General features: G+C 34.7%; 2 protein-coding genes and 1 long non-coding RNA gene across 5 annotated transcripts; all 3 read left to right on the forward strand.

Moving 5' to 3' along the window:
- Positions 1–1711: 1711 nt before the first annotated feature.
- Positions 1712–5218, forward strand: LOC106301290. Its single transcript, XM_013737654.1, has 9 exons — positions 1712–1940; positions 2247–2438; positions 2604–2701; positions 3201–3270; positions 3388–3564; positions 3668–3924; positions 4241–4331; positions 4458–4668; positions 4808–5218. Exons 1-9 carry the CDS (start codon positions 1770–1772, stop codon positions 5023–5025), a joined length of 1485 nt encoding a protein of 494 aa, XP_013593108.1. The 5' UTR covers positions 1712–1769; the 3' UTR covers positions 5026–5218.
- A 1428-nt stretch (positions 5219–6646) lies between these two features.
- Positions 6647–8625, forward strand: LOC106305137. Of its 2 annotated transcripts, XM_013741506.1 has the most exons (6): positions 6647–6878; positions 6960–7032; positions 7128–7192; positions 7282–7362; positions 7898–7980; positions 8047–8625. In XM_013741506.1, exons 1-5 carry the CDS (start codon positions 6832–6834, stop codon positions 7956–7958), a joined length of 327 nt encoding a protein of 108 aa, XP_013596960.1. In that variant the 5' UTR covers positions 6647–6831; the 3' UTR covers positions 7959–7980; positions 8047–8625. The 2 variants fall into 2 exon arrangements, with proteins under 2 accessions (XP_013596960.1, XP_013596961.1); XM_013741507.1 differs by lacking the exon at positions 7898–7980.
- A 633-nt stretch (positions 8626–9258) lies between these two features.
- Positions 9259–11564, forward strand: LOC106304876. Of its 2 annotated transcripts, XR_001262851.1 has the most exons (4): positions 9259–9428; positions 9529–10096; positions 10186–10577; positions 11190–11564. It is a non-coding gene; the product is annotated as an uncharacterized LOC106304876 (long non-coding RNA). The 2 variants fall into 2 exon arrangements; XR_001262850.1 differs by lacking the exon at positions 9259–9428 and having other exon boundaries at positions 9440–10096.
- Positions 11565–14674: the final 3110 nt, after the last annotated feature.

The following is a 14674-nucleotide window of genomic DNA, read 5'->3' on the forward strand; positions in this document are numbered from 1 at the left end:
AAAGGAAAAAAGAGTCAATACACGAAAGAAATAGAAGAGAGAAGATGCCATACTTCGGAAAAGTGAAGCTTGAGCATTTGGTAATAAAAATGTCTTTGATACAGTAAAGGGAAGATATAATGACTTGACCAATGACCATGCACAGTTTTTTAGATTATTTGTGAGTGTTAAAAATTGAAAACGTCAAGTTTCAAAAAAAATAAAAAAATTGAAAACAATACGTTGGAACAAAATATCAAAGTAAAACAAACAATGAAAGAATGTAAAATCATTTCTATTTTATTATGAATGTTTTTAATACTGAAATAAAAATATGATTTACAAACAAATGTATCACCTGCTACTATTACAAAGAAATGAAACAATTTGTTTATGGTATACAAACATGTTTTAGATTATTTATTTTATTTTTTGCTAATTATGTTAGTATCATTACTAAAAATGAGAGAGGAAACCTTTACAAAAGCTACCTAATCTGAAAACATCCAAGGCAAAACACATAACCAAGACAAAGTATTTAACCAATACGTCTACAGTGAATCTCCTAACATATTGCCACATCTAAGACATTGACAAAGCATACGCGGATTGTTTACTACTTTAAGAAGAGGATGAACAAATTTATTATCTTCATTGGAACAAGATAATCACAAAACAAACACATGCACTTACATGTTTTTCCTTTCCAAACATCAAATTTACTTTATGTTTTAAGTGCAACTATATTAACTTTGGTGCAACTATCAGCTATTTATTCTTTTTTATTCAATTGATCAGTGAAAACCGTTTATGTTATTTTTCTTTGAACTAAACAACTTAAAAACAAAGTAATACATTGCTATCACTAACTAACCACTATCAAATGGATGTAAAAAAAACAATTTTGTTTTTATTAGAAAATAAAACATACGAACCCGGCGCGTAGCACCGGAATACCACTAAATGTTAGATAAAACACATGAGCCACTTTTGTAGTTTTATTAAGAATGATTTTAGTTGCAAGGTTTATTATGGAAGTATAATAGTTAGAGGTATAAAATGGAAGTACTTGCCACTTTGGAGATTTTTCATGGGATTTTTTCTTGTTGTTTCTTTAATATTGCAAACTGCATGAGACCGTGGCTGCGTGTGTGTTTTAAGAGATTATCCTAGATTACATACAGAGCAGGTTTTGAATTTTATAAGTAAAAATTGAAAAATGTTATTTATTCTCTTATTTATAGAAAAATAGGAATCTACATATTAGAAGAGAAATAGAGACAAATTCAAGTAGATTTACATACTTAAAAAATATTATTATAGAAATAAATATAGAAATGTGTTGGACATGTTTTAAATATACAAGAAAATCACAACAAGTAGTTATTCACCAGATCAGAATTACAAGTTTCTAAAATAAAAATGGAAGATTTCATCGCGTTTCGAAAATAAAATTCATAAGAAACACATTTCTAATACATTTTCACACGTTTCCAATAAGATTTCCATTCCAAAACGTTTCCGGAATATGAAAAGGATCTCAGATTCGTGCAACCTAGAACAGTAACACCACATTTTAGGGTGGGTTAATACGACAACGTATACCCGTAAAGAAAAAGGCTATTGGGCCAAAGATTAGGATATTGGGCTAAGGAAGAAAGAAATCTACAGTAGAGGTATTTTAAAATTCGACCGAAACGACAACGTATAGGAAGGGATGCTTATGCTGCACGACGAAGCAGAAGTACAGTTTGTTACCATTTCATTCATTTGCCTTCCTTCCCCTCTCGATGGAGGGAGACAAACAAACGCACGATGAGAAGCAGTCATCAGAGGAAGAATCAATTCGGAGAGAGGATCCCGAAACTGAGAAACCGACACCGGAGAACACTGGTGGATGGGGCTGGGGGTTCTCTGTGCTCTCAGATCTTCAAAAAGCCGCCGAAGATTTATCTCGTAATGTAATGTCCCGATTCCGATTTGACCTACTTTTTTTTTTTTATGTATTCTGGAAATGCCTTGGAGATATCGGATCCGAGTGTACAGTAACAAATGATAGCGATTTAGTGTATTGTGTATAAATGTGTAGGAAGATGATGGTGATGCAAAATAATCATAAAGAAATGATTTTTTATATTTTTCTTTTAATGTTTATTTGGTCATTGAGTTTTTGCAACGCTGATGGGATTATAATTAGAAGTGATTATGTTTCCCTGTATCTTCTTTGAACCAGAGTTTTTGGGAATGATGCTCATCTTCTCGTGTAGGCTGCAGCAGTGGCAGAGAAAGCAGCGAAAAGCATTGCGGATATGCAAGAAGCGGATGAAGACTCAGAATCTTCTGCCAAGGAAGAAGAGATAACTGATACAGAGCAGGATAGTGATGATGAGAGTGACAAGTTAAAGAAGTTAGCTTTAGGCAAATTGGAGGATGCAAGTGAAGAGTCTCTTCTTAGCCAGGCAAAGTGTTTTCTCTTGCTTCTTATAGCCCAAGCACCCGTTGACCGTTGTGATGATATTGATAATGCGATATTGCTCTTTACTACATAGACCTTTTGTTTCTGCCCATAAGTTTTATGCTTATATGTTAAAATTTACGTAGTTTCTATATGTTGCCTTTTCCAGGGTTTGAAGGTTTTCGATGATTCAGTTGAGAGTTTCACTTCTGGAGCTTGGATGGCGCTAGGAAATGCGCTAAAAGGAGGCACAAGTTTGGTGCAAAAGTATGTTACTTTTCTTTTCTTTTGTATGTCACTGAGGGTGTAAAAAATTTGTGAGTGGAAATGGTTCAGGTCACTAACGTTATACCCTGACAAAAACGGAAATAAGATTTAGTTGGACTGCAGTAATTTAAAGGATTTATCATTTATCAATTCAATGCTGCGTGAATATATTTAGGTAAGTTTTAGCCTGAAATTAATTACTTCAAATTTCGGAGGGTCTAAATACTTGGCTGACTTAACAACAACAGGAACATGCTCAGTATAATCTAATAGATTCTTCTTCTGGTAAATTTGCTTGCTCCTTTGGTTCTCTATTACCAGTAAAACGTTGGGTAGGCTGTACGTGTCATTTGCTAACGATAAGAATACATTTTTACTGGCAACTGGTTAGACTGTAGTAGCTTAACGATTACAGAGGTCTTGTGTTTTTTAGTAGCGACTGCTTTTCCTATGAGAAGACAATGTTCAAGTTGTTGATGCTCCATTATTTCTCTTGTAGGCTTGAAGACAGTGTCCAGCAAGGTTCTTCGCCTAGGGAAGCTGGATCTGGTGCACCGTCTCTATTGGAGGTTTGTGCTGTTTGTGTCTTCTTCTGTCTTATTTCTTTAGCTTAACATTTCGTTTAGCCCTTTCTTCTGTTTTTCTTTAGCTCAGCATTTCGTTTAGCCCTTTCTTCTGATATGCAGACGGGAAAAGCATTAACTGCCAAAGGAATGCAAGTTCTTGAGTTTGTTGGCAAGGAGACTATGGATTTATTGATTACAGAGACTGGTCTCGGAAATGAGAAGAACAGGGATCAAATGATGGAGGAAGTGACGTTTGATCGATGCTTTTACATTTATGGTGGTCCTGAGCAGCTCGAGGTGAGATACTTATCTATGAAAATCACTTGTCTGTCAAATTCCTATCAAGTATAATTCTCTTAAACTTTATTTGCCCTAAATTTCTTGCTGTCTGATGATTCAGGAATTAGAAGCATTGTCAAGCCACTATACTCTGTTGTTCAACAGGAGAAAGGGGAAACTGTCGCAAGATGAGAAAGTGTTGTTTGATGGGACGCTCAAACAGATCCAGCAACTATTCAGCTTCGCTGATGAAATGAGTGGACGTAAAGCAGAGTCTGACAAAGGGAAGAAAATAGATATTAACACCGAAGGCAATGATGATGACATGAAGAATCTGTACAACTCCAGCGTCAGCAAAGCTGCTGATATGGCTGCTGGGTAATCATAACTATTCTCCTTTCCTTCTCTCAAATTATACTCTTTAATATTTCTCTTTTGCTCTTTTTATGTTTCTTTTCTAATCAAAATCACCGTAATACGTTCCTTCAATACCCGGCAATGTCATAGGAATCTGTTGTTTGTCCCTCCGGATCCGTAACCAAATACAGATTAGAAACTTGAAATCTACACAAAAGTTTATTTTATGGTTTGTCTTGCGTCAAGAAAGTTCCCATGTGAAGATTAAGTGATGAGTGCGTATGTAGTATATTTCTTTGATCTAATTATATTTGCTTGTCACTTGTGATGATTTCAGGTTCACAAACGCTTTAGCGGGTCTAAACATAAACGATACGATCCAGCGGACCGGTGGCAGGCTTGACTCTCTTCACTCAGAAGGAGTTCATGTGCGAAGAGTGTTCCCTTGTCTCTCTTAGAATATAAAGATAGTTCTTTCTTGTACCACCAGTATCTTCCTTTTTGAGGGAGGCCGAATTGAAACCTATCAACTAATATGAAATTTTGTTCTGCAGGGACTTTCTGAGATGTGCTGTTTTGCAGTCACTCATCTGCTTATTCTCGGTAAATCCATGACATCTCATGCCAACAGAGTTGAGGATGAAGACGCTGAGACATTAAAAATCGAGTGGCCAGAGGATCCCACTGAAAAAGCTAGGCTGATTAGAGGTAAGGCAGAATTGATGGCTGGATATGTGGAAGCAGTTTCCAACAGTTTTATAACAGGTTGGTCCATAATCATTTCAATTTAGTTTGGGGTTTTATTTTGCCTTAGTTTTATACTGGTTTTTAGTTTGGGGATGCTTGTGAAACTAGAGAAAACTAAAAGGGTGAAACTTTTCGAATATACTTTTCGTAATTGCAGGTATATCAGATGTCTCTGAAACATTCTCAGCTGCGATCAAAGGAGCTGCCGCTGATGATTCCAAAGATGAACTTCTGAAAACATCAACCATGGAGGAAAAGGCAAGCACTTTCAACAATAGTCTTCGCTCTGACCAAACCACAGCTATCACAAAGATCCAGGAAGGACTTCAATACCTGTCCTATGTCGTGATAACTACCTCAATGCCCTCTGCTTGATATAATAAGAGAGTCAGATTGGTCTTGTTTGTGCGTTTTCCTTCTTAATACATGACTCAGGATCCGATTCAGTTTCCTTTGTAGATATTATCTCTTTCGCCAGCTGCTCTTATGGCAAGTCATTTCCACTTTAGCTGTACTCTGTTATTTGGATCTTAACTTTGATAACATCTGAAAACAAATATTAAAAGAAGGGAAGACGGATTAGTTTTCTCCAACAAATAAACTGTAATATTAAGATTCACTATAACAGCTTAGCTAGCCAAGCCAGGAGAGCATGACACATATTGTTGATGGGAGACTCCGACCTTTCCATAATACATTGTCCATCTTTGAATTTTTTACATGTGGAACAAGTGTAATAGTAAACTTGTTGAAAAATATCTTATGTGAATTTTATCAAGTGCGTGAGAACACTAACTACTCTATTGATGTAGACACTATCTTCATAAAATCAAAACCTAAGCAGTCCATTGTGAATACTATCTTCTTTGATGAAAAGTCTTTATACTTTGCACTGCCCAACAGTATTTTGTATACGAAATCATCTATGCCTTCAGAACTAACTAATTCAATACTTTCTATGTCTTAGCAACATAACATCACCAAGCTCTGTGAGCCCATTTGTTCTGGTGAATATAGATATATATATATATTCTGACACGTTTTTCTCTATCTTTTGAGATTTGAATTTGTTTTTCCCATAGTATTTCTTCTATTTCTACCATTTGAGGATATTATGAAAATGTTTATGTATTTAAAACCTTTTTTAAAAAATTTCTTGTGTACCAAATTATCTACAAAAATAATCATTTTTATACATGGGTCATTTTGCTTAGTATTCATAACAACCTTATTTATTAAGAATATAGCCATGCATTGATATCATTTGAAGATATTACGAAAATGTTTATGTATTTAAAACCTACTTTTCCTAATTTTCTTGTGTACCAAATTATCTATAAAAATAATCATTTTTATATATGAGCCATTTTGTTTAATATTCATAACAACCTATTTATTAAGAATGTAGCCATACATTGATATATGTGTCAATTTAGTATGAAGTGGGCAACGTTCTCCTTCTCCGCGCGTAAGGATTTTTAATATAATGGTCGATATTGTACTATACTATTTTTTAAAAATATATAGTAAATAATTAATTTATAGCAACAAGAAGATGAAGAAAATAAGAAGGATGAGAAAGATGAAGAGTTGGCGGATGAGTAAACAAGGGAACATGCAGAGAGAGAGAGAGAGAGAGAGAGAGAGAGAGAGAGAGAGAGAGAGAGAATATTGTACTATTCTATGTTTCTAAATAAAATGGAACACACCAACATTGTGTCTCATTTTAAAAATTAAATCTAACTATATTATATTATATGTCTAAAATAATATAGAATTAAAATCGCGACTATAGAATCTTATAATATAAAATAGAAGATTATTCTCTTCTCCTCTTACCACCTCATCAAATAGGGCAATGAGAGGCTGACACCTGTCCTCTTTTTATAAACAATGCGTTTCAGTACAGTGTGTGGATGTATATGGGATTCATCTTCATTTGGGCTTTATTCTTGGCATTTAACGCGGCCCGTTCTCAGTTGCTCAAGCGCTTAGGGTTCTCATCGTTCTTCGATCTCTACCATTAGGAGAGACATATTTGCTTTAGTCGGCGTCACTATTCCGTTCCTTGGTGTTTCGATCACGACCTTTAACCTTCTTTCCATCAATCAAAATGAAACTCCTTCCAGATTCATCGCATTTAACATGTTCTTTACTCCTTTACCCACGATCTACTCTTAAATGTGTGTTAATCTTCTGAGAGGCGGTGTTTCTACTGGTATAAAAAGGTATGCTTTCCTCCTCTCCAAAGCATCTTCTTTAGTCTCTGTGATATGGCTAACTCCAGAATGTTTTTCTCCGATTTGAAGTCCTAGATTCTCCTCCACTGTTGAGGTCGGATTACTCCGGTTCTGTGAGGTACTCATGTGGGTGGATGTAAATGTAAGTCTGTTATTGCAATCTAAATACTTGTTTGATTGAATATTTCCGGCTAACTGCTCTTTGTTTATCGATTCTGAATTCTCTATTGCTTGAAGAAGGGCTCATGTTCCTTAAACAAAACGAGCTGCTTGGATTATCTATCACAACACTCAGCTCCCAGGTAAACCAATTTTAATGGATCGTTGTATTCAATCAATGATTATCATTTTCCGGGGACCTGTTATGAAATTGTATAACATTGATTATCAGAATTCTCCAAGAAATTTACAGCATGTGCCAATACTCCCATCGTCCTCTTAGTTGCAACCGTGAACGCAAAACGTGTTGGAGGTAATCATTTCTCTCTTTTTCTTAACCAACTGACTCCTAATTGTGACATGAGATGTTTATGTAATTTTTGGCAAATGTTTCTACTAATGTACTTATTTGACCATCCCAGATTTTTTTTAAAATGTCAGTAATTCAAATTTTTAAACATTTAACTTGAAGATTTTTCTCAGTCAAACTATTTTATCTTTAAAAACTCCAATTGGATATTTTGGCTGTCTTACTGATCTCTTATATTAAATCCATACTTAAGGCCAAATATTATGCTCTTGAAGCGGCAACTGGATCGATGCTTGATAGGTTTTGTTCATCATATAGTTGACTTTGATTACTTATATCTTACCAAGTTCAAGTTGAACTGTAATATAGATTTATTTTACTCTTCAGCTAATATGTGTTCATCTTAACTATGTGTTTATGTAGCCTTATGTTAAATCAGTGTTGCTGACGTTTATTGCTTCTAACCGATTGGAAGATATGTTGTTTGTCTGCATAGCCACAATTGATGATTTTGAACGTGGTACTATATTGCCTGCAGTGATTGTAAAACTAAAGGCACAAGAAGCCCTTCTTCATTGATGTACCCAAAATATGACTAGTTAACCTAGCTGGTGTTGCAAAGTATGAACACTAACCTCAATAATTACTTTTTTGTCTCTGTCATTAACTTTTTTCTCTTAATCACAGGTAGCATGCAAAAGTCTCTGTCTATGACAACGACAACAACCAGACTGTTTTCGTGCTACTTAGTGATGCAGGTCATGAGTTGACAGGAAAGCACGCTATGGAATAAGTTGACAACTACTTTGAGCTTAGTTGGCTTCAGATTATACCTAGAGTTATTTATAACTCTCTTTTTTTAAAAAAAATGTAGTCTAATGAAAACATTGGTGCCGACAATGACACCATTGGTCAAACACATAAGTTCAGGGTCAAAGTATCTTACTAAAACTTGACAGGGGAGACTAAGTCTATAGCTATTACAAAGGTGCTTTCTTCATCGGTTCTGTCACCTATAACAGCCCAGTTGAGATTGATGTGTGTGCATCTTCGAAAGGTTGTGGGGACCTTACTGATGAGGGAAACAAAACCACCAGTAACACTGATGTAGCACAGAAAGCTAACCGTGCTGCTGGATAATAGAGCATCCATCACTCATCCCAGTCAATGCTAGCATGCGTTGGAGTGTTAGTCTCTATTTTTCTATGTTTATGCTTTGACTAAGTTTTTCTTTATTTGGTTTTCAACTATCGTTGTTGCATTGGTTTAATATTTGAACACAATTTACTTATTTTTAGACTTTAATTTTTCTTAGAGGACTTAATGATTTTGAGGTTCCTAAGCACTTGGTATTTCGTATACTGATGACAACTAATCAATCAGGAATTTTTAGTTAGAAAAATAAACGTTTAACGACTCAAACAGATTGTTTAGACTTTTACATTGTTAATTTTTTACTGGCTCAAACCAACTGTATTGATCCAACCGAAACCAACGCAAGAAAAACACACAAGTTCTTCTTTCACATGTTCTAAAAACCACACTATCGGACAAGTTTTCAAACCTCTTCTACGTTGAAGCTCTCTGGTTAAGAAACAATACCCCAATCAACTGTATAAACGTAAGAATTTTTAAAGCAGACCCAAATTTTTTTATAACTTGACCCATAACAATAACTTACTATCGGATTGATTGTAAGGTTTGTCATCTTGACTGGAATGGATAAATCATCTCCTACCCACCCTCTGCATACTTCAAGCATTACAACTCATTATTCCACTGATTCACCAACATTAATGTTAAGTGTAAGCCGATTAGACAGGATAGGTAGGGCAACATTAATATGTCATAGGTTTTGAATAACGTTATTTGGGCTGAAAAATATAAACAAAAGCTTAATTTGTTTCACCTTTGTCTCACCTTCTCCTTCTTAGAGAATGGCAAGTCAAGATTGTCAGGGTTCTTCTTTTTTTCGCCAGAGACGATTAACAACGGCCAATCATTGCTGGAATCTGCCGTTCATTTCAATTCGACTGTAGTTCTTCTCACCGACAATAGGAAACCGAACAGTTACGAATTACATTAAATCGTTGTCATTAAAGTTCTTCCTAACTCATTCTCCCCATTCATTCCAATGTTTCTCATTTAGTGCATCTCTTCTTCTTACAGTCGGTGAATCTGCACTCTAAATAGTTGAGTTTGTATCCGTATAATTCATCATCTCATGCTTTACATATCGTTGTTACTCGCCTTCTTGGTTTTGGATTAGAGCTCTCTGGCTTTAACGAATCCATGAACGTTTTCTGCGAGCAGCTTGGAGTGAAAGCTCATGGTCATGGGACGGCAAGTAGGATGGTTTTCCTCCCGGTGGAGGAGATGGTGACTGTTTTGACACCACCGTAGTGGGATCGAGGTAGGAGAGAGTGGAGTCGGGGAACTTGTCTTCGATGGAAATGACAGAGGAGATGGTAGTTGAGAAGGATCAGGTGGTTGAGTTAGAGCTGCGGCGGCTGCTGAATTGAGGGAGAGATTAGGAGAAAGAGCGTGTGAAGGAGAGAGGCCATGAATGTGGAGGTTGTGAAAAGGAATGGTTTGACTGAATGTGATGTTACATATTCCGGTGGAGCAAAACAGTCGTGTCTTATCTTGGTCTCCAAGTGCGTGAATCCAAATGTTGTCTTCTCAAGATCTATCACCCAATGCCTCTCCCATTACTTGAAACTGCGAGTATAACTATGTAAGTCTATATCCCTGCAAGTCATCACTTCAATCCTTTGACTCTCAAATTCAGTACAAAAATTTTAAATTTGAAAATTCTGGTTTCAGAATCGAAGGCTGATAGGTGTGGCGAGACCATTGTGACAAAGCTTCTGCATTTATGGGAAGCACGGAATGTGAATAAGGGTGGTGATCTCATTGGTGTTTATATTACTTTGGTGGATGAGATGATATATTTTTATTAACTTAAACTCTGATTTTTTATACCACAAATAAATCTTATTATTTCTATTAACTCGATGGAGTAAATCTTATTGTTTCTATTAGGTTCACGGAGAAGACCAGTTTTGTTGAGATTGCAAAGAACATTAACCATATCCCTACGTTGAATCTCTCTTTGTAGTTACAACATGGTCAACTCTGAGGACAAGACAAACAAGAGCAAAAGTGTCTTCTTGGCATGTTCTTTGAGTCTTTAAGATTTCTCACACACACATCAGGTATATCATATTTAAGTATTTTCATATCCGTTAAAACATAGATATTTTTCTTCAAGCTTTCAGTTGTCCCCTAAGAAAATCATATGGATTCTAATTCTACAGAGATATTTTGGTTCGCAATTGGCAGAGGAAAACAAGCTACTAAAACATAAGCTATTGTGAATTTGTTTGCTATAATTGTACTATGCTTTATGTGTATGGACTGCAACAGTTATAACTAACTTCAAAATGAACCAGGCAAAAAGACTATGAAACCACGAAAGAGCTTCTATGGTTAATGGGATTGTTGATACTGATTCACTTAATAAGTGGAGTCAGAGCTTTACAACAAATGTTTCTTGATTACATAGTGTTTGGCTATTTTGACATGTTCATCAAGGTTCACTCTTTAGTCTTTACTAATGAAATTCAAATTGGTAAATTTAGTTTTCTGCCTCTTTAGATAGTTTTCACAATCAAATCTTCAGGATTTATATTGTAAGGAGATGAATCATATATATTTTCTTCTGATTTATGTTTGTATAGTTAACAAATTAACCTCCAGCATAAAGTTACCAATTTCACGTCTTCCTTATCGTATGTATTCACTGTATGCACATGCTTTCATGGCAGGAATAGTAGATACTCAGGGTCTCATCGCCCTCATGATGATGACACCAGGCGGGAGAAGACATAAAGCCAGCTACAGTTTTTAAAACGGTGAAGAACTTGAAATGTTGAAATTCCATGTGTACTTCAGCAAAATACCTTCTCATTGCGGTGTTCTTGCTCAAGAAACCCAACAGCATAAGATGCCTGGATGTTGGACTCCACAGAGGGCATGGATAATCGTAAAAGAACTCGGAAGTAAGTTTTTAAAACAGTGTCTTTGTTTCTCTTTTGGTGTATATTTCATAACTAAAAATGATTTGATTGCTGAATTTGATGACAAGTGTATGTATGTAATGATAATTTCTCTGTGTGTTTCTTGATGTATTTGAATAGAATCTGAAGTTTTTTCTTGATGATGATGTCTCCTCCTTGGGATAGCATTCATGTTTTCTCTTCTCATATTATCATCTCATCATAAAGTTATTTAAAAACTTAACTCATAAGAGAAAAATTCATCTATCATATTGTTTATCATGATTCATCAAATCTAAGCCAACAATAAAGTAAATCTTAAGGGAAAACATTTAAAAATTAAAAAAACGAAAACCACAACCAACAAATAATATATGATCAAACAATTTTTTTAAAAATTTAGTTTGAAAATAATTGTATCCAATGACAAGATACAATCAATATAGTCAATATATAGTAATGTATAATAGAATTATTGTAAAGGTTATCTTTTTTAAGTTAGCCAGTAATATTTATTTCAGAAAATTTGTTCAATTATTTTGATAACATGGTTAACTTAATTTTCATATATATAATAGGACATATAAGATTCTAACAAACATGTATATGTATACAGTTTCTCAAAAAAGAACATGTTTATGTACAGTGTAAGAATAGTTTCATATTATCAATTTATCTATCTTTAAATATTTTATATTATAATGAATAAGTTATTTTTTTTACATCGTGAAAATCATTAATTTTTAAGAAAAAAAATTATAAAAAAAGAAAATTATTTTTACAATTTTATAATAATTAAGTAAATATATAATTTATAAAATGAATAGTTAATAATGTTGTAAAAATTATGAACGTTAAATATATTTTTAGTTAAAAATAAATTAAACATGTAAATTAAATTTATATTATTTGTCATTAACTCCCCCGCCCGTAGGGCTGGTTTACCCTAGTATTATATAAAATTTATAAAATATATGTCTGTTTTGAAAGTTTCAAATCATTTATGTGTTGAAAAAAAATCTATGTTTTTATCATGTAAACTACAAAGTTCAATATTTATTAACAGAAATTGGAAGCAATTAAAGTAGAAGGGAAAAATATTTGTAAGAAAAGAAAAAAAAAATCATTAAAATGTAAATGGTGCATCTCAAGGGCAATATGCCAATTATTACACAAATATCATAGTATTTTCCTTGCTATGTATACATACTTCATTTAATTCCTACAATGGATATGATCCCAATTTTTTTTTTTTTTATATATTTATAATTTTCTAAAAATAATAATCATGTTTGAAAAGATAATGCTACCTTAGATAGAGAGTTCAGTGATAAGATGATTTATTTAACTCCTCATATGCCCTACACATAGTACATTATGTATCATAATTTATGGGAAAAAGGCCAATTCATACATCAACAGTAAACCGCGGTCCCGATCAGTACATACACTAATGACCTGTGCTAAAACATACATCAACGTAGATTTATTTTAAATTTCTTACACGAACTACTATTATGTCTCCGAAACACTGTGACAAGTCGATTCTTTGTTTCTTTTCTCCAAGGTTTAATATTTATAGCTAATACATATTTAATTCTGATATTTTTTTGCTTGCCGTTTGTCTTCTATAGTCATCATCTTCCTCCTTCCTCTGTAACATTACAGCAAGAACCACCACTTCCACTCTCACTTTTTCTATTAGACATATATTTTAAACCATAGATACAAACAACCAAATGGTTTCACTGGTATTTTTTTTTTACTAAAAAAATGGTTTGTCATTGTTGTCAGTGGCGGAGCCACGTTGGAGGCATGGGGGTCAACTGACCCACATGAAATCAATAAATAAAAATTTATAGGCTTATATCCAATGTTGTTATTGTGGTAAATTGGTCAAGATCCCTTCTTTTGACCCGTATGTCACATGTTCATGTCTTCTCTATGTATTATTTTCTGTAATAAATGACTAATCACTACAAGAAAACATCACCTTAACGAGGGCGGTTTTCCTCGTTATTTCGTCGTAAAAGAGGCTTTACGACGAAATAGCGAGGAAGCGCGTTTGCTCGTTACTCGTCCGTCGTAACACATATTTCCTCGCTAATTCGTCGTAACTTAGCGAGGAATAAATTTCGTCGTAAAGACGAAGTAGGGCGATTCGTCGTAAAGACCACGTCAATATTCCACGCAAAGACGTCGCTACAATTCCTCGTAAATACCTCGAAATGAGTTCCTCGTAACCTACACGTAAATACCTTGAAAGAGTTTCCTCGCAAAATACACGTAACAACCACGAAACGATTTCCTCGTAAAATACTCGTAAACTTTTCCTCGTTATTTCCTCGCAAATGTTTCCTCGTAAAATAGTCGTTAATTGTTTCTCGTCATTTCCTCGTAAGGTTTCCACGTAAAGAGGTCGTACATTAGCTACGAATTTACTTCGTTTTTATTATTTTTACAGAATTTAAAAATATAATTAAAAAATAATTAAAATTATTTAATTTAATAATAAATTAAAATTTAAAATAAAAATAAATCAAAATGAAAATATTTTATATATAAATAAGTTTTGAATTTATATAATACAACAACCAAAAAAAAAACTAAGGGTCGTTCATCGCCCGGTAGAATTCATCACTCCTCCTCGTAACATCCGCCTCGTTATGTACGTCGGATGACTCGCCTTGAATGGGATGTTGTTGTCGCATGTTCCTCAACATGGACTCCCATTCCGGATTTGTGGCCGCAATAACGTCCAAGAAGCCCTCGACTCCACCCATACGAGATTTTGTCGCGGTCAACTCGTTACGCAGCTGAGCGGACTCTCTACGCAGCTCAGTGACTTCATCATCCCGTCGCTGACCATAAGACGATGTCGCTCTCGGAACATCGTTGACGGAACCAATACCCAACGTCCGTCCCTTTTTTTTAGGGACAACCTTAAAAACAAAAAAAAAATATTGTAAGTAAAAATTTAAAGTTAAAGTAAATGAATAATTAAAAATTAATTTTTTTGAAAATTTACCTCCTCGTAAATCTTATCCACTTCAAGTGTGGATAAGGTGACGGGTAATCCGTCGGTAGACTGCTGGGTCAGCTGAGTCTTGCCAAACCCCGAACACCTAAACCCGAAACCCCAAACCCGAAACCAAAAAGCCGAAAGCCGAAACCCGAAATCCAAAACCCGGAACCCCAAAACCCGAAACCCCAAACCCGAAACCCGAAACCCGAAACCCGAAACCCGAAACCCG

This window comes from Brassica oleracea, chromosome C7, assembly GCF_000695525.1.
Source record: "Brassica oleracea var. oleracea cultivar TO1000 chromosome C7, BOL, whole genome shotgun sequence".
NCBI classification, from domain to species: domain Eukaryota; kingdom Viridiplantae; phylum Streptophyta; class Magnoliopsida; order Brassicales; family Brassicaceae; genus Brassica; species Brassica oleracea.